Below are 26,064 nucleotides of genomic sequence, written 5' to 3'. Positions count from 1 at the left end.
CATTGTATCTGATCTTTATAACAGAAAATATAGACCATCAGTGTATGGAATCGAAACATTGTCAGATGCTCGCAGCACACCTGTGAGTTGTTCGTAAAACACACCAGTATTCTGCAGACCTTAGTTTAAGAAACGCTGATCTGTATTGTGCTTCATCCTGCTGTGAGTGCAGAGGACTGAACTTGATGACCTCTCAAGGTCCCTGCAGCTATGTCTACACCCCCGTGTTATTTCGAAATAAGCTATTCTGGAAGAGATTTTCCAGCATAGCTTGTTTCGAAATAGCACATCTACACACAAGGTTCATGTTTACAGTAGCCCCCACTTTTCAGAAGGGGCATGCTAATGAGCAACTTTGGCAGATGCTAATGAGGCGATGTTATGAATATGCAGTGCCTCATTAGCATAACTGAAGCTGTGCTCGTTTTGAAAGTGCCGCTTTCGAAATGCATGCTGCCCATGTAGACAGGGGCCTTTTGAAAGTATCCCTGAATTTCGAAAGCCCCTACTTCCAAAAACCAAATGGGGAGAAGGGGCTTTTGAAGTCCGGGGGAGGGGCACTTTCGAAGGGCCCCTGTCCGCACAGGCAACGTGCGTTTTGAAAGCAGCACTTCCAAAATGCATATGGCCGTCATTATGCTAATGAGGTGCTGCATATTCATTACGGTGCTTCATTAGCATCTGCCAGTGTCTCATTAGCATGCCCCTTCTGAAAGGCGGGGGCTAGTGTAGCCACAGCCAAAATGCTTTTTGAAATAGAGCTCAGCTATTTCAAAAATAGAGTATCCAGAGACTATAGAGTCTAATTCAGAAAAGAGTCCTTGGCCGCACTATAGCTTAGTTTGGAACAGCTCCTCTTCTCTGTATGCACAGCCCCTATTTCTAAATAGGCGCTATTCCTCATAGAATAAGATTTACCAAATCCAAAATAAGCCATCCACTGTTCCGAAATTAATTTGAAATTGCGGTTGCGTTGTGTAGACGCTCGCAGAGTTGTTTCAGAACAGCACTGTTATTCCAAAATAACTGCTGTGTAGACACACCCTTCCAGTCTTATGACTTTACAATTTCCATTTTGAAGCAATACTAGATGAAGTTGTAGTCATCTTGTGCGTGTTAATAGCTATTTTTAAGCAATGGAACTACTTCAGATCTGGTGAGGAACCAGCTTTTAAGCTGTGATTATACAGTGAAAAGTGACTCTGAAATGGCACCTTGCTCTTCCATGTTTGCATCTCACTGACTCCATATCCATTTTGCTCATTTTACGTGCCCCACAGATTCATCCTGGCATTTAAAAGCCAGTCAGGATTCTTGCTGTTTTTCACATCATCACCCATAAGAGTAGAATTCTACAGTCAGGACCTAATTAAAGTTTTGTAGCTGCCCAAGCCAGAAGCAAATCCCTCTCTCTCCTATAGTTGGCACAGTTCAGTGAAATAGCACCTGTGTTCACCCTTTGGGACACGCCCTCCGGGCACCCAAGTTCTCAAGTGTCACATCACTAAAAACCTGTGTCTTCTCACTGTCCTGAGCAGGGTCTCTCCAGGCTGTTCAATTCCCTGCCTACACTGTTATGTTCCCCAGAAAGCCAGGCTGCCTGAACAGGGCAGCATCTGCAGTTTGCTTTCACACCAAAGGCTGTGCCAGTTTAATTGACCAAGTTATATGTTACCCCAAAACACCGGTAAAAGTAAACTAATTTATTCTGAAGATCAAAGCATTCCAGAGAAAACGTATTGCCTATGTCTACACCACAGCAATCTTCCGAAAGAAGTTCTTCAGGAAGTTCTTTTCTGAAAAAACTTTCGAAAGAGCACATCCCTGCATAAAAAATCAATCCATTATTTTGATGGAAAGCGTCGACACAGTCTCCTTTCTTTCAAAAGAACAGGCCAGGGACTAAAAATTTTGGCGCCATGAGGATTGGTTTTTCAAAACAAAGGGCCCACAGAGCATTTACAGATGCTTTTCTTGGGAAAAAAAAGTCCTAAAGAAGGCACTCTTCCTGATGCAGGAGCGGAAGAGGGCTTCTGGAAGAAAAGCTGCGTTCTTTTGATTTCATGTATAGACACTCTGTGCATTCTTTCGAAAAAGGGACAGATTTTCTGAAAGAACTTGCTAGCTTTTATCTGTCTTTCCTTTGTACAGCTTGGGCCTTTGATCTTGGCTCTATATAGTAGAGGTCAGTAGACAGTGGCTCACATCTCCGGGTGGAGACTCAAACAGCTGAATTTTTGCATAATGAAAGGTGAATAATTTGAATTTGCCTCCTGAAAGATGTTCCCCAATAAACTAATTTGCATATTTTAATTCAAAAGTCCGTTCTTGTCTGGTATATTTTTCAGCATAATCCTTTGAATCCCTAGGTCTTACATCTGTCACATCCTCCATTGAAAGGATATATATGTAGTCCCAGCCCACAATAATACATAAACCATTCAATATGAAGGATCTCAAAGATACTTAATTCAAGAATGTTTTCCTGTGATATTACCGGAAATTACCATATCTGTCTCGTTATCTATCTTAGCTTGCATTATAAACATAGTGTATAGTTGTAAAAACTATTTTTTTGATGCCAAAATCAAAAGACACAATTTAAAACGCACACAGAGAACAGATTTCTTGCATAACCAGCTGCCATTTTGCACGGTAATTTTTGACTGTTAATTTTTTTTAAAGAAAACCTTGACACTGAATCACTGTTGTAATAAACTGAGAAGACATGTTTCTTCATCGAGTGTCCCCGTGGGTGCTCCACAATAGGTGTCGGGCTCACCCGGCGCCGCAGATCGGAAATCTTCCGGGAGTTTCTCCTGGATTGCGCATGCGCCGGCACGCGCCGCTCCCTTGCGCGTCCCTGGCCACGTGCACGATCCGGTCCCCGCCAGTTCCTTCTCAACTGCCATCGGCTGCAGACGGAATCCGCTCAGGCTACGGCCAGAGTCAGATTAGACAGTGTTTCTACGTGTAAATTGTTGTTTCTATTTTGAAAAAAAAAAAAGAAGAGAGGACAAAGAGAATATCCAAAAAAAAAAAAAAAAAGAGAGAGGGAGGAGCGGAGAAGAAGAGTGGACATGAAGGCCAGTAGGCCGCCCGTTGCCTTGCAGGCCGGGGTCCGCGATTCGGGGAAACAGGCACGGATTAGGTGCTAAGTACCCTATTAACAGTAAAAGACTCACCGCGATGGCTTCTTCAGGCTTTAAAAAGTGTGAGTCCTGCCGTGAAGCTATGCCAGCCTCTGATGGGCATAGTGAGTGCATCCGATGCCTGGGGGAATCACACGTTACCCAGAAGTGTTCCTACTGTGCTAAGCTCGCAGCCAGGGCCAGGAAAGACAGAGAAATGCGTCTTAAAATGCTCTTGTTTGATAAGGCCCTCCAGCCAGACGTGCTGGAGAGGCAATCAGAAGGGCCCTCAGGGTTCCACAAGAGGAAGGCAGCTTCTCTGACCCCCTCGGTGCAAAAACGGAGGAAGCTCTTCCCAGCTCGATCCCTGCTGGCAGTTTCAGCGAGCGGGATGGGCGGAGCACACAGCCCCCAGCCACATACTCAGGCAAGCGGCACCACGGCAGCGCACGTGGCAGAGGCTGAGCCTCCAATTACGAAACAGCCAGCACGCGCGGCGCCTAGAGCGTCGGCCAGGCAAGCGCTGGAACCAGCGGCACCGCCACAGGCAGCACCGACCCGCGCGGCACCAATGGTGCAGGGCCAACAGGCATGGAGCCTGCAGGCACCGGAGCACGTTATCCGCGCGGCACCGACAGCGGGGCCGAGATCCCTGGCGCGGGAGGGGGCGGTGCCAGCCCCGCAGGGGAGGAGAAAGGCAAAAGCAAAAGCCCGGCACCGCAGCCCTTCTCCGGACAGGGCTGCGCTGCTGCTAACAACAAGCCCTCCCCCTGTGCTACACACACCGCCCAGAAGGCCTGGGTCTCCACTGGCCTATTCAGAACCTCCTTGTCTGTTCCTACAACCAATGTCACCATGGCTGGGGCCACCTTCACCCTTTCTGGGATTGGATCCACTGGAGTACTATCACAAACCAGGGTCATCGCTATCTGTGTCATCGCGGAGGTCTCACTCTCCCAGACATCGGGGGTAGACACCCCGAGAGTGGTACAGGTCTCCATCCCCGGACCTGTGCCCATGCTGCCGTGGTCGTTCTTATCGTGCTGGACACAGACACCCCAGGCCTACGCCCAGGGGCAGGTCCCCCCTGGCCGTCCAATACCCCCGTGGACGCTCCCTTTCGGGGATGAAAACTCAGTTATCTCAGGGGGAGTTAATTTTAGAACCCCGAGACTTTCCTTCGCAATCCTCCAGCGAGCAGGTGTACCATCGGCCACAGGAACCTGAGAGTTTGAGGGAGGTTTACCCTAGTGGTTTCTCCTCATCCTCCCTAGATGAGGCCATGGCCCCCGGGGATGTCGCTCCCCCAGATGACCTTAAACAGTTTCAGGAGCTGTTTAAAAGGGTGGCTGTCACGCAAGGCATTCAAACGGCAGAAGTGCAGGAGAAACGTCACAAACTCCTGAAAAATTTGAGACCCTCAGCTTCATCCAAAATTGCTATCCCCCTGGACGAAGCCATTAGGGAGTCAGCCACTACCACATGGCAGACTCCAGCCTCTGTTCTGCTTATGAACAAGAGAGCAGATAAGAAGTACTTCGTCCCAGCAAAGGGCATGGAGTTCCTCTTCAGTCACCCACAACCGAACTCATTGGTGGTCGAATCGTCCCAGCAGAGATCAAAGACTTCTCAGTACAAATTGGGGGGGGTCAGACAAAGATGCCAAGAAGCTAGAGCTGTTCGGCAGGAAGGTATATTCCTCTTCCACCCTGCTATTGAGAATGGCAAATTATGCGGCACACCTAGCGAATCATAACTTTGATAATTACTCCAGGCTTACTTCTCTCATGGATTCACTTCTGGAAGATAAGAAGCCGGTGTTAAAGGCAATTGTGCAAGAGGGCTACGCAGCTTCGAGGACGGGAATCCAGATCGACCTGGATGTGGCAGATACGGCGGCATGCTCAACGGCTACAGCAGTGGTCATGCGTAGAGAATCCTGGCTCCAGGCATCGGGCATCCCGAGGGATCTAGAGGCGAAGATCGTGGATCTTCCCTTTGACACGCAAAAGTTGTTTGCAGACTCAACCGACTCAGTCCTCTACTCCAGTAAGGACTCAAGAGCTACACTTAGAACCCTGGGTATTTATACCCCTCTATACAGGAAGAAAAGACACTACCCTCAGCAAAGACGCTACCCGTACCAACCACAGCATGCGCAGTATCAACGGGGCTACGACCAAGGGCGACATCAACAGCAGCAACAGTACAGAACTCCCAGGCGACGTTCCCAACAAAGCTGTACACCCTCGGGACAGGCCCAAAGGCAACAAGTTTGACAGGCAGGTCGAGGGCTGCACTATCACTACCATTGCGCAGTGCCACTCTTATCTCATGTTCCATCATCGCCTCAGACCGTTTTACTCCGAATGGCAAAAGATCACCGCAGACAAATGGGTGCTGGAGATCATAGCCACGGGTTACGCGATCCCCTTCCAGTCGCTCCCACCGACGAAGCCTCCCTCCAGGCCCCACCTCCAGGACGCTAACTACGAGGCGAGGCTCAAACAGGAGGTGGACCACCTTATGTTCATAGGGGCGGTGGAAAGAGTGCCGGAACAATTCCAGGGGAAAGGGTTTTATTCACGCTACTTCCTCACAGAGAAGAAAACAGGAGGCTGGAGGCCCATCTTAGATCTTCAGGGCCTCGACCGCTACTTGCGCAAGCAACGTTTTCGGGTGATTACAGTCGTCTCCATGCTCACGGCACTGGACGATGGAGATTGGTTTGCAGCCCTCGATTTACAAGATGCTTACTTTCATATAACGATCCACCCGGCACACAGGCGCTTCCTCCGCTTCATGGTCGGCAAGGAACGCTTCCAGTACAGGGTTTTTCCGTTCGGCCTCTCCTCAGCCCCCAGGGTCTTTACCAAAACCTTGGCAGTGGTGTCAGCCTACCTGCACAGACAGGGGGTATTCATATTTCCATACCTGGACGACTGCCTATTGAAAGGGGCCTCGAAGGCAAAGGTCCTACGCGTGATACGCGTCACAGCGGACACGTTTTCTTCGCTGGGCCTAGTCATCAACCTCGCGAAGTCAAAGACCTACCCCACACAGGACATAGAGTTCACAGGGGCATGCTTAAACTCTATCACAGCAAGGGTGTACCTACCTGACGCCCGCTTTCGCGCCATCAGTTCGCTGGTGCAAGTCGTTACGTACAGCCCCACGGTGCCGGTCTTAACGTGCTTACAGCTGCTGGGCCATATGGCGGCAGCAACATTTGTGGTACAGAACGCCAGATTGCACATGCGAAGCCTGCAGCATTGGCTGGCGAGCGTCTACAAACCGGCATCCCACACTGTTTACGGGGTGGTGTCGCCCACGACAGAGGTACGCAGATCCCTGGCGTGGTGGGTAAACCCCAAGAACTTGCTAGCAGGGGTGCCCTTTCACCAACCACAAATTTCTATTTTTCTTACTACTGACGCCTCCCACATAGGGTGGGGAGCGCACATCGGCGACAAGGTGACGCAAGGGCTATGGTCCCCTGCGGAACAGTCACTGCACAGAAACATACTGGAGCTCAGAGCAGTGTTCAACGCCTGCAAGCATTTCCGAGACCACATATATGGCAAAGTAGTCGGGATCAATACAGACAATACCTCCACTATGTTTTACATAAATCGACAAGGAGGAGCCCGATCCCGTGCCCTATGTGCAGAAGCAGTCCGACTGTGGAACTGGTGCATTGCCAGCAACATAACGTTGAAAGCCTCGTACTTGCCGGGCGCTCACAACGTGAAAGCAGATCAGCTGAGCAGGCGCTTCGCACTCATGCACGAATGGCAGATCCTCTCCGATCTGCTATGACCGATCTTTCATACATGGGGGTTTCCCCAGATCGATCTGTTTGCCACCCAGCACAACAAGAAGTGTCCCCAGTACTGCTCCAGGGCAGGACTGGGGCGGGGGTCCCTGGGGGACGCATTCATGATTCCATGGAAGGGCCCCCTACTTTACACGTTCCCCCTCCCCCCCCCACACACAGCACTTATCCACAAGGTCTTGCAGAAGGCCAGAAGGGAGAGAGCTCGCATGATACTAGTTGTCCCAACGTGGGATCGTCAGCAATGGTTTCCCTTGCTTCTACACATGTCGGACCGCCCACCGCTCCCTCTACCGGTGGCGCCGGACCTACTCACGCAGGCCCAGGGGTCCATAGTGCACCCGAACCCTCAGAGTCTGCGCCTACAAGCATGGCTAATCCATGTCTCAGCTCCCTAGAAAGTACATGCACAGAGGGAGTACAACAAGTCCTGGAAAGTAGCCGAAGGACCTCCACCAGGAAGACTTATGAGCAGAAATGGACTCGATTCACAGCCTGGTGTTCCGCCAAGCAGTTAGTTCCCCTTGACATTCCTATACCAATAATACTAGAATACTTATTGGACCTCAAGAGGGGCGGACTTTCCTTATCCTCATTAAAAGTCCACCTCGCCGCTGTATCAGCCTTTCGGCATACAGAGGAGGGGTCCACGGTATTTGCCCATCCTATCGGTACCAGGTTCTTGAAGGGGTTGGTAAACCTGTACCCCACTCAGAAACCGCTTCCACCATCGTGGAACCTGGACTTGGTGCTCAGCACGCTCACAGGTCCACCTTTTGAACCATTAGCCACAGTTCCCCTACGTCTCCTTACGATAAAAACAACCTTCCTCCTTGCAGTTACGTCAGCTCGCAGGGTGAGTGAGCTCACAGCAGTTATGGCAACGCCGCCCTGCACAGTATTCTCAAAGGAGGCGGTAACCTTACGGCTGCACCCAGCCTTTGTTCCAAAAGTTTCTTCAGAGTTCCATCTTAACGAACCACTAGTTTTACCCTCGTTTTACCCGAAGCCTCACAGCTCCAGTAAAGAGGCACGCCTGCACCTCCTGGATGTGAGGAGGGTGTTGGCCTTCTACATAGACAGAACTAAATCCTTCCGGAAAATGGACAGGCTTCTAGTGTTTCTCGCTCCCAGGTCAAAAGGGGAAGGCCTCTCTTCACAGAGAATTTCAAAGCACATTGTGTCCTGTATAAAAATGTGCGACGAGCTTCGAAAGACTCCTTTGCTGGCCCCGCCTAGGGCTCACTCCACCAGGGCGGTGGCAGCGTTAACAGCCTTCTTCAAGGGCATCGCGTTGAAAGACATCTGTAGAGCGGCAGCCTGGTCATCCTACGACACCTTCGCCAAGCATTATGCCCTACATCGGGTATTCCAAGAGGATACCCGTCTGTCGACAGCAGTCCTTTTGAGGGCAAGCTGCACATAAACCGATTGCCCACCTCCTTTCTTGGGTTACTGCTGGGTAGTCACCTATTGTGGAGCACCCACAGGGACACTAGATGAAGAAAGAGAAGTTACTCACCGTAGTAACGATGGTTGTTCAAGATGTGTCCCCGTGGGTGCTCTACCACCCGCCCATCCTCCCCGCTTCGGATCTCTGTTTAGTCTCTTTCAGGAGCATCCGAGGCGGTTGGTCAAGGAACTGGCAGGGACCGGATCGCGCACGCGGCCAGGGACGTGCAAGGGAGCGGCGCGTGCCGGCGCATGCGCGATCCAGGAGAAACTGCTGGAAGATTTCCAATCTGCGGCGCTGGGCGAGCCCGACACCTATTGTGGAGCACCCACAGGGACACATCTCGAAGAACCATCGTTACTACGGTGAGTAACTTCTCTATTCTTACCTTTCTATCTAGGGAAAATGATAAATTTTGCCATTCTCTTCATATAGTTGTAACTGTCTCTTAGGCTATGATGTGCGCTTGTGCTGGGCTTTTGTTGCTGGGAAGAAAGGTGGTGGTCTTACGGCTTAGTATTGTCAATGTGCGTGATGTTTTGCAATACAGAGGTTTTTTTTGTTTTTTTAAAGTTGTACTCTGGACCAGGCATGCTGGTGAGTAGCACTATTGGATGATTATTAATTTTACTTGCTTATGATTTCAGGTAACTGCTGGTGCCCCTCTTAAGAAAGAATATACAGAAGAGGTAAGAGCCGTTATTGTAAAACTTAATCCTGTGGTGTTTTTTAGAAAGCTTTGGTTTGAAAAAGTGTAAAACCATAATCTGATGCATAGTTGTCAGTTACTTTTCAAACGGTAAAGGAGGAGGAGAGTGGCGAGTTTCACAGATTCAGAAATGCCAGCTATAGATGCAACCAGCGCTTTGTGAGTGAGATTTTATGATACAATTGAAAAATAAACATGAAAAATACCTTCAAAGGGGAAGAGAATCTATTTACTGGGTTGTGTAGATTTGGTGTAATATTCTAATATAGGGGTCTGCAACCAAAGTAGTGAGGAGCCATTTTTTTTCCAAATTCAGTTACAAAATCAGTACTTCAAGAGCCGCAATGCACGTGAATACGAGACAGTCCTTAGTAAACAACGTTAAACGGTACTTTTTATCACCCATACTTTAAGAACAGCGCACACACAATGATTTGTACCAGTTAGAAAGTTTGGTTACTTTCACCCCTGAATTGGAGAGCAAATGAGGACAAGAGAAATGCTGTGCCTGTGGATACGTGCCCTCCTGCTTAAGAGCCATATTAACATCAACTCCCCACAACCCCCAGACATTTCGAGGCTCTACCCCCCCTTGGGCCAGACACCTGCTGCCCATCTCCAGGCTTTACCCATCTCTCAGCCCCCAAATCCACACCCTATCACCAAGCTTTACCCCCATCCCTCACACTTGCTCCTCCCATCCCCAGGATTAACCCCTCTCAGCCCTAAACCTGCCAACCAGTGCCTGCAGTTGCACACACTGTCACTGCTCCTCCATCATCTCCTCCTCCTCAGTGGGGCTGCACAGCTCCATCAGGGGCAGACTCAGGCACCCCTCCCCCCAGCCCTCCTGCTCACTTCTCCCACCTGCAGTGTGGGTAGCTCCCTACCCTGCCACCCTGAAATAATGGAACTAAATTTAATTGGTTTAACAGCCAGATCCCACCTGCCAGCTGTTAAACCAATTAAATTTAGTTCCATTATTTCAGTGGCGGCAGGACAGTGAGCTGCAAGAGGAGTCAGCAGTAACAGTGCCCAGAGCCCCAAACAGCTCCTTAAATAGCCACATATGCTGCTCCAGAGCTGCCATTTGCTGACACCTGTCCAAGTATGATTGCAATGGTAGTGTTCAGACTGAAGAAGCCATTTCCTAATGTTAGATATCTTTGAAGAATCCCAACCATTGTTACAGGCTGGGGACCGACTGGCTCAGCAGCAGTATGATGGAAAGGGACCTAGGGGTTATGGTGGATGAAAGGTTGGATATGAGTAAACAGTGTGACCTTGTGGCCAAGAAGGCTAACGGCATACTAGGGTGCATTAGGAGGAGCATTTCAAGCAGATCTAGAGAAGTAGTTATTCCTCTTTATTCGGCACTGGTGAGGCCACATCTGGAATATTGTGTCTAGTTTTGGGCCCCCCAGTATAAAAAGGAGGTGGATTTACTGGAGCAGGTTCAGCGAAGGGCAACAAAAATGATTGATGGTCTGGAGCACAAGACCTATGAGGATAGGCTGAGAGATTTGGGCTTGTTTAGTTTGCAGAAGAGAAGACTTAGAGGAGATTTAATAGCAGCCTTCAACTTCCTGAAGGGGAGCTCTAAAAAGGAGGGTGAGAAACTGTTCTCAGTGGTGTCAGATGGTAGAACAAGAAGTAATGGTCTGAAGTTGGAGGTGTAGGTTAGATATTAGGAAAAACTACTTCACTAGGCGGATGGTGAAGCATTGGAATGCGTTGCCTAGAGAGGTGGCGGATTCTCCATCCCTTAAGGTTTTTAAGGTTGACGAGTGGCATCATACGAATGATTTTGATTTGAGTGAACTCTCCTTTCATTTGAGCTTGGAAGGAGAAAGAGATGGTTAGGTAATCTCTTCCTGCCTTTTGTCCTCTGTGGGCCTGGATATGTGCTGACAAAGGATCCACGGAAGAACCAGTGAGAGAGCACCAGTCCTTCAGCAGCAAATGTCTTAATGATAGTATTACTGCATCTTTCCTTTAGATGGAGTCGTGTGTGTGGAGAGGGAGTGGGGGCGGGGTGGGACTGGCAGCTGTTCACGCCATTGCCAATGTCAACCATCCCCCAGATGTTTTCTTGTTTATTGATTCGCAGCCGATTGGCAACAGCTCTGTCTTGTTTGTGTCCCAGAAGGGAACAATCTGGCAGGATGCTCCAATGTAAAAGATCTGGACCCTGCTCAGTTCTATAAATGTGGCTGCTGCTGCTACTGAAACTAGGGTACTTAAACGTATTTTGTCTCAAGTCCATTGTAAATAGCAAAATAATTGTAATTAATCGTGGTTGTTGTAATTTCTGCGAATTTCTTTGACAAAAAAAGATGTGAGACATGTTCCCATTTCTGTGGGGTTTGTTTAATTTTGTAGAATCTCCAACTGGTAGCTGATGGATGCTGTAATCTACAGAAGCAAATTCAGATTGCTCAACTCTTTGGCGTTCCTGTTGTGGTTGCTCTGAATGTCTTTAAGTAAGTCAACCCATCCTTTACTCACACTAGTAGACCCAAAGATCAAGTTAATTGGCTTTGCATTAGGTGTAATCACTTAAGCCCTCTCCTCATATAGCATATTGAATATATTACCACTCAAAGATGGGTGAAATCAAAAAAGTGGAATCAATATTAACTTCATATACCACTTAAAAGAACTCCAAGGATTCTACTGGTGCTGCGATATAATTAAATATGCATATTCAGTCCTGAACAATTTTTGAAGTTCAGAAGATTAATTTAATTTCTGGTGTTTCATAGAAAGCGCTTTCCTTTGCATTTGTTGTTTAAATCCATCAGTCGGGTCAAGAAGAGAGTCATTTTAAAGGCAAAAGAGAAAAAAATGTGACTTGTAGAAAGGAGTTTATTAAAAGAGAAAATTAATCAGATGTTTTATACATTCCAAGGAATATAAAGGTTTTTAATGCCCCTGAACTTCCCTTTTTAGATGTTTTCAAGTCATATAAACATAGAATGTTATTGTTGGGGTCTGTAATACTTATTTAAATGAAGCGTTGCTATTTCAATGTACAGGTAGAAGCTCTCTAGTTTGGCACTCTCTCATCTAGCAGCATCCCTCGTCTGGCATGATTTTTATTAGTCGGGTATCCACTTATCATGGTTGTGGCCAAGTTTCCTATGGTCCCATAAAGGTTGTTTACAGCCACCAGTCCTGGCTCTCAGTGTTCTGTGCTGTTGTTCAGCTCTAATTTACATCTAAATGTTTTCTCAGAGTCCAGTATGTAGTGGAAATGGTGTTAATGCTGCTAGAAAGAATTGACCTCCCGTGGTTTGGCAAATTTTCTCTTTCAGCACCAGTCAGGTCCCCAGGGTGTTGGACTAGAGAGATTCAAACTGTACTTAAAATACAGTTGGGTTTTTATAAACATTTAATAATTATAAGATTTCCTTAACTAACTTGTTTCACAACTGTAACTACAGTATATGGTTTAACAATAAGACTGTGTCAGAGTAAATGAAATAAAATAATGACTTAAAAATGTTTGTTGGCAGAACTGACTCCCATGCTGAAGTTGATTTAGTCTGTGACATTGCAAAACAGGCTGGAGCATTTGATGCAGTGCCCTGCAATCACTGGTCAGCTGGAGGTAGAGGAGCTGTGGAATTGGCTCAGGCTGTGAGAAAAGCTGCCCGTCAGGAAATCAGCTTCAAATATCTGTATAACTTGGAGGTAAGACAATTAAAAAGAAAGAAAACAGAGAACAGTGTTGCAATAGTTTCAGATGCAGAAAAAAGAGGATGTTGCAACAAATCTACTTAGTATTCCTTTTAGACTCCAGTTATGAAAAAATCCTTGCGTGGCTTAATAAAATCCCAGACATTGCAGATTTAAAAAAAAAAAAAAGGTTACTAACCGTCAAATGGTGAGAACTTCTGGCAGTACAGGATTCTCACTGCACAACAGCATATTTACTAGTGCTTTGTCTCATTTAGCTTTAAATATCCCCAGTGATGGCATTCAAATGAAATTTCATTTTCTTAATGTCTCATGCATTTGATGAAGCAGGTCTTTGTCCATGAAAGCTTATGCTCCTAAATATCTGTTAGTCTATAAGGTGTCACAGGACTTCTTGTTGTTCTTGAAAATACAGACTAACATGGCTACCTCTCTGATCATTTTCTTAATGTAATCCAATTTGAAATGCATTCATCTGTGACTCACTAGAGTATTGCTTTCTCAGGCCTTAGGTTGTATTCCCATCTCTACCTTTTACTTACACTCACTGTGCTTCATTGTAACAGAGAGAGTGAGAAAACTGGGCTAGTCCATATACAATCAAAACAAAAAAGCAGTCAAGTAGCACTTTAAAGACTAACAAAATAATTTATTAAGTGATGAGCTTTCATGGGACAGACCCACTTCTTTAGACCATAGCCATACCAGAACAGACTCAATATTTAAGGCATAGAGAACCAAAAACAGTAATCAAGGTTGACAAATCAGAAAAATAATATCAAGGTGAGCAAATCAGAGAGTAGAGGAGCAGAAGGGGGAGGGGGAGTCAAGAATTAGATTAAGCCAAGTATGCAAACGAGCCCCTATAATGACCCAGAAAATTCCCATCCCGGTTCAAACCATGTGTTAATTTGTCGAATTTGAATATAAAAGAAAGTTCAATATATATGATGTTAGTTGAGGAACATGAGAATGTGCCTGTGATTCTGTGAATAACCTGGTTAGGTCCAGTGATGGTATCTGCAGAATGGGTATGTGGACAAAGCTGGCAGTGGGCTTTGTTGTAAGGAAAAGTTCCAGGACTGGTGTTCCTGCGGTATAGACTGTGGTGATGGGTGAGAATCCTCATGAGGTTGGGAGGTTGTCTGTAGGAGAGAACAGGCCTGTCACCTAGGGCCTTCTGGAGTGTGGCATCCTGGATAGGTTGTAGGTCTTTAATAATTTGTTGCAGTGGTTGATTTGGGGGTTGTAGGTAATGACCAGTGGTGTTCTGTTCTTGGCTTTTTTGGGCTTATCTTGGAGTAGCTGGTCTCTGGGTATTCGTCTGGCCCTGTCGATTTGTTTTTTTATTTCTCCTGGTGGGTAATTCAGGTTTATGAATATTTGGTAAAGATCTTGTAGTTTTTGGTCTTTGTCAGTAGGATCAGAGCAAATGCGATTGTACCTAAGGGCTTGACTGTAAACAATGGCTGTAGTTATGTGCGCAGGATGGAAGCTAGAGTGTGTAGGTAAGTATAGCAATCAGCAGGTTTCTGCTACAGTGTGGTACCCATCAGGCCATCCTTGATTTGTACTGTAGTGTCCAGGAAATGTGTCTCTCGCATGGAGTAATCAAGGCTGAATTACCCACCAAGAGAAATAAAAAAACAGATCAACAGGGCCAGACAAATAGTCAGAGACCAGCTACTCCAAGATAGGCCCAAAAAGGCCAAGAACAGAACACCACTAGTCATCACCTACAACCTATCCAGGATGCCACACTCCAGAAGGCCCTAGGTGACAGGCCTGTTCTCTCCTACAGACAACCTCCCAACCTCATGAGGATTCTCGCCCACCACCATAGTCTATTCCACAGGAACACCAGTCCTAGAACTTTTCCTTACAACAAAGCCTGCTGCCAGCTTTGTCCACATATCTATTCTGGGGATACCATCACTGGACCTAACCAGGTTATTCACAGAATCACGGGCACATTCTCATGTTCCTCAGCTAACATCATATATGCCATCATGTGCCAACAATGCCCAGATGCTTTGTATATTGGACAGACTTCAAACTCTCTTAGACAAAGAGTTAATGGGCACAAAACAGACATAACACTCCTGATCCACAAACCGGTCAGCCAGCATTTTAATGCAGTGGGCCATTCTGTTACTGACTTAAAAGTTTGCGTCTTACTGAAAAGGAATTTTCACAACACTCTTGAAAGAGAGGCTGCTGAACTCTCTTTTATATTCAAATTCGACACATTAACACGTGGTTTGAACCAGGATGGGAATTTTCTGGATCATTATAAGGGCTCGTTTGCATATTTGGTTTAATCTAATTCTTGACTCCCCCTCCCCCTTCTGCCCCTCTGCTCTCTGATTTGCTCACCTTGATAATATTTTTCTGATTTGTCAACCTTGATTACTATTTTTGGTTTTCTGTGCCTTAAATATTGAGTCTGTTCTGGTATGGCTATGGTCTGAAGAAGTGGGTCTGTCCCACGAAGCTCATCACTTAATAAATTATTATGGTAGTTTTTAAAGTGCTACTTGATTGTTTTTTTTATTTTCACTCTGCTTCAGTTTCCTTGTCTGCAAAGTTCCAGCACTCCAGGTTGTCAGGAGGAGGAATGGCAGGCAAACTCTTGCTTGGCCCAACAGTTCCAGGATGGAACAAACTCAGTACAGCCAGAATGTTTTACAGAATCATATTACCAAGAATTGTGCTAACAAGCCTGACCTTGTACAAATAATGGTTTTCAGTAGCTTACAACTTGACCAAGTCTGGTTGGATTTTCATGGGAACAGCAAAATGCAACTGTCTGACTCGTCTCCCAACACTGCCAAATTTTAATTCCTGTTTCAATAGATGAAGGTGCCAGATCGTATCAAGAAAATATTTATAAGAATTTGACATAAGCCAAACTAATTTATTTTCACTAAATTAATTCTTGCAAATGGCAAAATCTAAAACATCAGCCTGTAACAGACACCCAGCATAGGAAATTTAATCCATAATGGTTGACATTTGGCAGGGTTGTGAGCAACTGAAAATGATGTCTTATAATGGGAAGTGTCAGACAGTCTTAATTAGCTTTAAGTGTTTCTTCCAGTTTTGTCCAGTTTTTGGCTTGTTCATTCTTAGAACTCAATGCATAATTGAACAATTCTTTTTCTCAGGGGCTGATCTGAAAAAATACAAAATAAATAAATAAGTAAAGGGGGGTTGGTTTTCAACCAAAAAAATTTTTTTTTTAATTTCTGTTCACATTGCTTGAAGAAGCCATAGTGCTTCATTTCTCCCCAATTTCTGACCGGTGGACATTATTTCTGATGTCAGAGGCAGGAAGAGGACTGTTTCTGACTCATTTTTCTTGAGTCTCTGCCTCTACTGTTTGTGTTTGTTTCCCTGACACACACATCCTCCTCCCTGCATCACCTCCTCTATCTCCTCCTTGCTTTTGGCATCTTATCTTGCTACCAAAACAAAAAAGCACTTTAAAAACTAACAAAAAAAACTTACCTTGCTACTTTTCTCTCCACTGTCACTTATCCACAGAGATCTCTGAGAGGACAAGCACCTGTAAATGGCCGATGAGCAACTTTATAAGCTTCTTAGTGGAATAAAAATAGGTTATCTGAACACAGGGCATAGTGGGTAATTTTAGTGCACCAGTAATGAGCACTGAATGCCTCTGCTGGGCAAGAGAACAGGGTCCTCATGACAACTGGCCCAGCAACATGAATGTGGTATGAAAATCAAGAGAACTGGAGGTATGGGAAGAATAAAAGCAGGATAATATAGGGTATATTTTCACCTTCTGCCTCAATCTTGTAGCGAAGGGACAGAGATGTGACAGTAGTTGAATCTTTGTTCCTGTTCCAGTCCTTTGCAGCGATTGCCAAATTCAGTGAGTCTTCTGTTTTTTTGTTTTGTTTTTATTGGAGGCGGGGGATGTTACCAAGAACCCACAGACAGGGGTAGGCAAGAAGAAAAAGAAAAAAAAAAAAAACTCTCCAAAGGCACCCTTAAAGCCATCATGTATTCAGAGCTTCAACAGAGAAACAAAGGGAAAAGAACATGCTGCAGCCCACCTCAGCAATCCACATCTGCCTATTCCATTTAGAAATGTCTGTCCCATTTGTGAGAAGATCTTTGGGTACAAAATCAATCTCATTAGCCACTGCAGATCCACGAGTGATAACTAGCTCTCATTTTATGAGACAATCATCTGTGAATTCCAGGGGATGGCCAACAGGGTTACCAAGTGAGCAAGCAGGGAGTGAGCGAGCATATGGCAGAAACCTCTTTATTCATCTCTTATTCCTCCAGATTCAGTCTTTATCCACTTAATCTGTTGATGTTCATTGAATTTACTTCCACTGGCCTCAGTTACTTTCAGATAGGCACAAAGTCGTAGCCACTCCCAACATGTCAGGTTATTTTGGGAGAGCTTTTCTGCATTTAATATTGTGTTCTAAATGTTGCCCAGAACTGGGTAAAACAAAACTTTAAATCTGATTATTAGATCCTTTTTTTGATTTCCCTTATTTATGTAGTAAAACAAAAGGTTGTACAGTAAACCCTCAAGTTATGCAGGGGTTGCGTTCCTGCAGCCCCCACATAACTCAAATTTTTGTGCAAGTCGGGGGAGATGGTAAGTTTTCCTGGTCCTGCAACAGCCTGGCTCCCAGCTCCCCTCCCCTTGCAGAGCTGTGAATCTGACCAAGGTAGCAGCCTTGGTCAGTTTGTTGGCTCCAGCAGTGGAGGGGAGCCAGGAACCAGGGGCAGCTTGGCTCTTAGCCCAGGTCCACTCCTTGGAGCAAGGAAACTGACCAGCTCACCAGGGCTGATCAGTTTCCTGACTGTTTCTACCTGCCTTCCCCCAGCCACACAGGTGGGGGAAGGCAGGCTGACAGCCGCAGGGCAGCTTCAAATTGTGCTTAACTCGCATTAAAGCGAGTTATGCGCAACTTGAAGCCACGTATTTCAAGGGTTTATTGTAGTACATTGTTTTTTGTGTTTCAAATTAGGCAAATACTTAAAATCAGCTGAACTTTATTCCTCTGGATTTTTTCAAGCAGCATGTCTAAATTTGTGTTGCTTCACATCAAGTTTCCAATTTGGTCTTTTAAGACAATTCTGGTTTCATGTGTTTTGAAAACGGCTTAGTATATGCAAAAATCAAGAAATATTTTCAAGGTGAACTGGTATAATGTCACACATGGTCAAATTGTGCTAGGAATTTAAAATCAGAGTTACCCTGTTGTATCTCAGTTTATATGTTGTAATGTCTATGTGTGAAATAATTTAGACTAACAAGTTATTCCTGATTATAAAACAAACTACATTAAATATGATTTTTCTTCTCAATAATTATTTTTTTAAAGATTTAGGTTTAGCTGGCATTTAGTACCATATAAAATACTTTTTCAACAGCTTGTATGAACAAGTAAATAAGTACTAGGAAAGAAAGATAAATTTCAAACCTGTTTGGAGTGTGATGTGAAGAGTACCTGTGTATTGATTCTGAACAAGTCAGGGAGAAATGTGAACATCAACGTGCCTAGTGTCCAGGACAAGGAACAGCCTACAGAAAGTTTCCCGGAGGGCCTGTCATATTAAATGTGTATGGAGTGCATGTGTTAAGTGCTTTTAATATCAAAACTTACACATGGAAAACTTTTTTTAAAAAATGGGGGCAAAATAGTCAGAAAAGAAAAGCTGAGATTTTATATGATAGGCTTTGAAGAGCTATAACTTAGTTTAAATACTATTAGCAGTAGTTGTAAGAAATATTTTATTAACATATGATTGTAAAAAAGATGGAGTTTGGTCTTGCTGTGTGCACTAAGCCATCTAATTTTATTGTTTGAATGGTTTTCCTTGTTGAATATTTTTTGGTAGTTGAAGAATGAGGAGTTTAGCTGCAAATACCTTCTGAACTCTTTACAAAGTAATCTGTACTTCGTTGTATGGGGGGGGGGGTTTAAATGTATTTTTCACATATGGAAAATATCAGAATTTCAATTCTTATCAGTGTAGACTTCCTTTCTGGGTTCACTTTTCTTGACGTATGAGTCATATTACAGCAGAAAGCTATTACTCAGAATAAACTGACTGATCTATTAACATATGCTTAGATAACCAGGGTGAGGAGGGGAGAAGAGAAGGGAATAGAAGTATGTGCATCTCATTCCACAATGTTTCTGGCTTCAATGGTTAAAGGTCTCATTTTCTAAAACAAAACCAAACTAGAGGTAACTTGCTGCACTAGTGTAAGCCCTGTGAAGTATGTAGCTTCTCCTACTATCCCTTTGTTTTGACTGTATAGAAGATTCAGGAATAAGGCTCTCTGTGGTTGCACTGAACTCTCTTTCTTAGCATTAACGGACTTATGGAACAATAGGTAAGAAAGCACTGTGAGGAGATAGGGGAGAGGTAACTGGTGTAAAAAAATCTGCACATCCTGTCAGTCACAGGCATTTACCAGGGTCTCTTAAACATGATGAATTGGCAGCTGTGGTAAGGAAGCCAAGTTACCTAACTTACGCTACAAAAGAAAACTAAATTGGGGAGAAATCACAGGCAAAGGAAGGGAAAGGGATTCTTTGGCATTTCCGCTTTTCCAGATTACTGTGTTGCCAGTATTTTTGTCAACTCCCTGTGTCAGCATGACTTCAGTGTCACAAATATTGCCACGTTGCAGTGTCAGGTCAGTCACAATGGCATTTTACAACTTTTCCAGTGTGCTGGATGTTCAGAGCACAGGACAGCTTCGTCAGAATCAGGGCCATTCTATTGAAAAATCAGGCAAAAGGTCCACCCGTCATGGGTTGTGTCCACACTACAGCAATCCTTCAAAAGACTTTCTTCCAGAAGAGATCTTCAGAAAAAGCTTCTTTCAAAAGATCACATCCATGCAAAAAAAGCCGATCCGCTCTTTTGATAGAGTATGTCCATAGAGCCCCTGCTCTTCTGAAAGAATGGGCCAGGGATTGGAAAATCCAGCTCCATGAGGACTGCTCTTTCAAAGAAGGACCTGCAGAGCGTCTACACGTGCTTTTTCCCAAAGAGTCTTTTGGAAATAGGCAATCTTCCTCATCTGAGAGAGGAACAGGGCCTCCAGAAAAGGGCTGCATTGTTTTGATTTCAGATCAAAAGAGTTCACCTTGTGTGTAGAGGCTCTGTGGGTTTCTTTGCAAAAGGACTGGCTTTTCCAAAAAACTTGCTACGGTAGACACAGCCATAATGAGCATAAGCCATCAGCAAGTTCAGCAGTGGTGTTTAAAGTGGGCCAAGAGTTTGTCTGTTCTAGTTCTCTTATGCTCCTGTGGCTGCTCAGTGTGCATGTTGGCACCAGTTCTGCCTACCTAATTTCAAGGGAAGGAGAGCTGATGCTGTCACAAGGGAGAAGCTGAGTAAAGCATCAGACATTGCAAAGACTCAAGGTAGCAGCTCGGGATTCTTTGGCTCATCTTCAGTTTGCACCTAGTAGCCTCAGAAAGGGGTAGAGAATAAGAATGAGTAATTGGATGGTGGGGGAGAAAATAGCCTGTAAATTTAAAGTTGATAGGAAAGGAAATGGGAAGGGGAGGGCAAAAGCCAGTGGCTTTTGGCCTGTGGTCCAAGGACCACTGGGGGTCTGCACACTCTGCCTAAGATTTACAAAGGAATCCACAGGGCCGTATGAAATAGTTTAAAGGTCCGCAAATGTAAACAGGTTGAAAACCATTGACCTAGAGCAGCATAAGCAGGAAGATGGGAGAAAACACAATTGTTATTGAAAGTGTTAGGTTTATGGGCTCCTGTTCTGAAAGTATGTTAAAGGAGCTGGAACTAGGCATACACAGTACAGACGGCACAGAATGAAGCACTCTTAATGCTTACCTTTAGTGTTAAAATAGTCTTGGTTTTTTCATTCTGAAAAGAGAAGGGAAAAGGATCGCTGGGGCCGTGCAGTGAGAGCTAAGGAAGAAAGAGCACTCTTTTTCAATATCTTCTGTGACAACCCTGCTAGTAAAACCATCACATTCTAAGGTCACTGAGTCCTCCCATTTGTCTGTATTGTCTTGTTTCCATTTGTCTAAGTCCTAGGCTGTGGGGAACAGGGACATATTTTATATCATACCAATGAGGCAGCAAACCTTGCTGATGCTACTACAATAGAAATTAATAATAATACACAATCTGTCCCTATGCTGAAACACCTCTGAACCCCTGACTCATGACAATTTTCCACTCACTTTGAAACTCAGGCCACCCTGCTTTCTCTTCCACCCGTTTGATCAAAGAACCATCTCTCAATATAGCCTTTTTTTTCTTTTTTTTTCTTTTTTTTTTTTAAAGACGATTTCCACACTGCTGTATTCACTCCTCCCGAGAGAGTTTGGTTCAGTCTGAATCTGGAGGTGTTTTGCCAGTGCATCAAAAGTTCTGAAATTATAAATTCTTTGTTCCCATCCGTTTCTGGATTTTTTTGAGTAGGTCTTGACAGCACGGTAATTTTATGTTTGTTTTTATTAAATATTTTTCCCATTCTTTGCATCAAGCAATTTTTAGACCCAGCTGGGGTTTGAATGTTGGGGAGATGAAAATAAATCTCCAAGGCCACAGGCTTAGGTGTTGTTTCATGGAATGTTTAACTCAATTAGATATGAGCTTTTCCACAAATTAAAAACAAAATCCTATCCTATGCCAACAGAGAAAGGGTATGCTAGGTTGGGAGTCATCTGGTCAACCTCAGAACTTCTGGAACCAGAATATACAGATGAAATAAAAAACATATTTATTAAAGTTCAGGGGAGAAACACTAAGAAATAAAAGCTTAAATATGCAATCAGCTATTATTTTAGCATGGCACTCTATCACCCCACGACACCAGCAGCCATATGATTGCCATGTGTTTTTGCTTAGCAATGTTCTTCATGTGAAATCAGAGGGATGTATAAGGATTCTTTCATTTAGTTGAGAGATTATTTATTTATTATCTTTTCGGTGCATGAATAAGTTAGAAAGCATCAATCCCAAGCTCTAGGTTATTTGAAGAATTTTTGTGAAAATGCAAGCCATATAACAAATCCAGGTTGCTGTTCTCATCACAGAACAATAAACCACCCAATGTATTACCAAAAGACAACTGGCCTACAACAAATGTATAGTTCATAAACTTTAAACAAGTTTTAAGAAGAAATGATGGCTCAGCAGCATGGACATACCAATAGAGGTAGTTAGAAGGCTTCCATGGGTGAGTGCCATCAGTTGAGTCAAAATATAAACTTTCTTAAAGGCAAAATATCCCAAAATCTTTATCCCTTACACTTGTGAAGAGAGCCTGTCAAACATGATGCTAGTATGAATCATGCAGTGCTGTTAAATCTAATTCAAATAACTCCAGTGCTTTGGCTGCTGCTCCTAGGTTTGCCAAGCTCCCGGAAGTGAAGATTGATGAGGCAGGGCTATGGAACTTATGGCTCACAGCCTGAATCCTCCCCTCATGTTCCTTGCACGGGCGCAAGCCAGTGCTGGTACTCCAACCAGGTGGGGAGGCACCATGACTGGAGCACCATCACTGTCCAGACCATGCCACTGGAGTGTGGAGGAGCCCCAAGCCTCATGGGCCCAATCTGGCAAGCTGTGGCCAGATCTGGCTCACACGCATGCCCCCCATTGCTGCGATTGGCTGAATTATGGCAATGGGAGCGGGGGAGGCAGAGACAGGGAATGGTGCTGGTTGTGGAGGGGAGGGATAATGCTTTCCTGCAGTGTGCAAGGCCATACAGAGCTGTGCCATATATGAGCCCACACCCCCATTTCCTCTAACCTTTCATCTTGGGATAGTGGGTTTGACCTCTGGCTCATTGGTATCTGGTAAAATGTCCAGGCATTACATGTGAGTAAATGGAAGTGATTGGGTGAGAATGTGGATTGGTGAGAGACTAATAAGATAAAAGATACAATATTGAAAGGTGTGAGCATGGGGATTTTAGTGAGAAGATAGAAGGTGACAAATAAGAAGAAAATATATGTAAGAGAGAACAGTGCAAGGGGAGTAGAAGGAGAAAGAAAGAAAAGGGGAAGCACACTGAAGACAACTCAGGAAAAATATTGCCCATGACCTGCTGTTGTAAGAAAGCAAGTGGAAAGAGGGGAGTCATTGAGTAGAGCCAGGATGGGGGTGTCTATTGTGAATGAGAGTCATTGTAAATTACACTTCTAAATAGAGTTAGAATGTTAGAATGAAATCCATTACATAAGTAGAGCGCTACCGAATTCATGGACCATGTTAGTCAATTTCACAGTCATATGATTTTTAAAAATAGTAAATTTCATTATTTCAGCTATTTAAATCTGAAATTTGATGGTGGTGTAATTGTAGAGGTCCTGATCCAAAAAGGAGTTGGGATGAGGGGGTCACAAGGCTATTGTAAGAGAGCTGCAGTTCTTCTACCCTTTCTTCTGCACGGACAGGCCTGCTGGAAAGCAGGGGAAAGCAGGGCAAAGGGGACAACTAGTTGCACAGGGGTCTGGCATTTCAAAGGAGCCTGGAACACCAGTACAGAAACATAGCTCTGGAGTGACTTAGTCGGGGGACAGAGGGCACATAGAAGCCTTGGCTAATCCTTGGGCTAGTTAGTAGTCATTGGGAAAATTTCCAAGCCTACCTCACTGGCAAAGGTAATGAGATGTAGGATTTCTTTGAATCATACTGTGATTATTATAACTTAGCCTGATAAAAGTGGATCCCTATACCCATCAGTTACAGGATCTAGCCCTATAAATGTTGTTGTTTTTAAAATAATTGGCTCCTATACAGCAATATGCTGAATGATCTCAACTTCTGTTGAATTGTCAGAGCATCTCTTTACTATTATTACACATTATTGCTGCTTAAGATGTTGCTTCCCTCTTGGAGTTCTCCTAATAACGCACACTCAGTATCTCCTCTCAGATTTGGTGTCACTTATTCAATACTAGTAGAATATTTGTGTTCTTACAATTTAGGATGTGTGCATGCATTTTCTTTTGACTAGTCCTCTCCACTTATAAAATTCTGTCTGACTGAATTTTGAGGAATCGTATAAGTATGGAAGAGAAACAAGAAACTACAATATTTCTCTTTGATGGCCTCAGTTAATTCTAACTGGTAAAGTTTATAGCCTTTGTTATGAAAAAATGTTTCAGCTGTCATTGTTTCTGTGAATGGCTAGATGTTTGCCAATGATACTCAATGACCCTATTAAAGATGTAGGATTGTAATAAAAATCATTAGCTGAGAAAGTAATGACACCTATCTTAGAAGACAAATACAAGAAGAATCATGAATTTTTAATAAATATTATATAGACTTCCTGCTTGCTGCTGTGGTAAACAAATAAAAAGTGACATCAGTTAGTAGAGCTTCATTCTTGATAAATACTGTTGTTTGTCGTTTTAATTGAATTTAGTGTATTCATCACACACTGTAGCTTGTGGTTTCTATTTAGAAGATAGTTCGTGAAATTAAATTAAATTGTTTGAGTCATGGAGGAAAACTTTTAGTTCTGAATTCTGAATAGGAGCAACAAAAGGTTAGGCTGACAAAATCCTTTGGTGCAGTCAATACGAGTAATAAATGTAATAACTCCTAAACCCTTGTACTCCATGTGGAGCATAGGTCATATACAAGTCTCCTTCACTTCACTGTATCTTGGGACAAACACCAGATAGGAAGAAGGGGCTTTTGAAGTCAGGGGGATCCTTTTGAAAGGCCCCTGTGTACACGACGGCGTGCATTCCGAAAGCGGCACTTACGAATCGCGCAGATGCCATTATGCTAATGAGTCCCTGCATATTCATGTCAGCTCCTCATTAGCGTCTTCCAAAGTGCTTCATTAACATGCCCCCTCCAAAAGGGGCACAGCTTAAAAGATTAGTTTCAGATAAACAAAGGACTTCTACACACAGTACAGTGCCCCTCAAACTCAGCAAAGCGTGTGTGAGAGTTCCTGGCTTGTTCCTGCTAAGATAAAACTTGATTTTAGCTGTAAAAAGGCTGTGCACATCCAGGTTGGCCTCAGCTGCTGAAATAGGCTCAGGCATGTATGGAAGCCCACGGCCAATTGGCCTTCCCGTTGGTGTGTACATGTCTTGTGACAGCCCCCTGCCCCCATTGAAAACAACGTGTGTAAAAATTCTTCCTATTTGCGCTCTCACACATTTGTGTGATTTTATGTTTCTGCCTGGCCAAATGTTCAAAAATTGGAGCAGTTTCATTATCCAAATGTAGTTTAAATGGGAGTTGGAGGAGTATTCTAAATTCTTGTAAAGCAGTATACTGGTTTATCTCCTACAGCTCCACAGGTAGGCTTGGACTCAATCTTGTAAATTTTAGAGCAAAAGGAAACACCCTCTGCCCTGATTAAAGCAATCAGTTGGTGGTAGCCAGCACCTGGCAGGAGCAGGCCCTTTGTTTAGGGATTATAAATATGGTCACTGGCAGAATCAGTACAAGAATTGTCTTGGAGTGGCCTGTTGCTGGAAAAATAGTCTGCAGTATTTTGAAGAAAATGCGGTCTGATGCTAAATGAACAGCTCTGGCTTTTGAGCAGTTTATTGTGACTAACAGTCTGCTTCTTTAAAAATGTTAAAAACCAGACAGAGGCAACGGGAGGCTTTCTGTTCTCTGACAGTCAGCTTATTGACAGTAGGCAGTGGAATGTTTTCTTATGCTGTGGCTTCAAGTACTTGGCTGCATCCAAAAAGTACCCAAAAGACAGTAAACAGAGATGTTTTGCACTTTTTTCCTCTGTTTACAATTGCAGATGACAGAAAAGTATAGTAATGGTCATGGGAGAACTTTAGTCTCATGATGGCTGTCTATGCCACATGCAAGATGAAGTATTCCGTTCAGTTTAGTGTTGACAGGAATTGCATCCATAATATTTATGATGCATTATATCCAATCTTCATTAGATTTTACTGCTCTGGTTGGAATCTGTTAGCCTGAAGTCAGGAAAGTGACATGATCCCATGCAATTAAAATGCAGTACCCATGTACTTTTCATGTTCAAAAGATATCCAGTGGTGTGGTTTTCATTAGACCCCATTTTACCAGTCTTTTATGGGGGAAGGGTTTTGGACAATACTGAGAGCGCTCATTTATATTCAGTTTATCCTAATAGTTGGTGGCAAGGCACCTTATGTTCCTGTTATGCAGTTGATATGAGTAATAAATGTAATAATTACTAAACCCTTGTACTCCCCG

At 44.2% G+C, this 26,064-nt stretch overlaps 1 protein-coding gene across 5 annotated transcripts in view; it reads left to right on the top strand.

Moving 5' to 3' along the window:
- MTHFD1L (methylenetetrahydrofolate dehydrogenase (NADP+ dependent) 1 like) overlaps positions 1 to 26,064 on the top strand; it is a 233,799-nt gene that overhangs the window by 130,674 nt on the left and 77,061 nt on the right. For all 5 annotated transcript variants that reach the window (XM_074990392.1, XM_074990388.1, XM_074990391.1 and 2 more), the window contains 3 exons: positions 9,067 to 9,108; positions 11,511 to 11,611; positions 12,647 to 12,824. In XM_074990392.1, coding sequence (XP_074846493.1) covers positions 9,067 to 9,108; positions 11,511 to 11,611; positions 12,647 to 12,824 — 321 coding nt within the window. The remainder of the gene's footprint in view (positions 1 to 9,066; positions 9,109 to 11,510; positions 11,612 to 12,646; positions 12,825 to 26,064) is intronic.

This window comes from Carettochelys insculpta, chromosome 3 (genome assembly GCF_033958435.1).
Source record: "Carettochelys insculpta isolate YL-2023 chromosome 3, ASM3395843v1, whole genome shotgun sequence".
In the NCBI taxonomy this organism is placed as follows: domain Eukaryota; kingdom Metazoa; phylum Chordata; order Testudines; family Carettochelyidae; genus Carettochelys; species Carettochelys insculpta.
The sequence above is the reverse complement of the archived record's forward strand: the minus strand, read 5'-3'. Positions and strand labels throughout refer to the sequence as shown.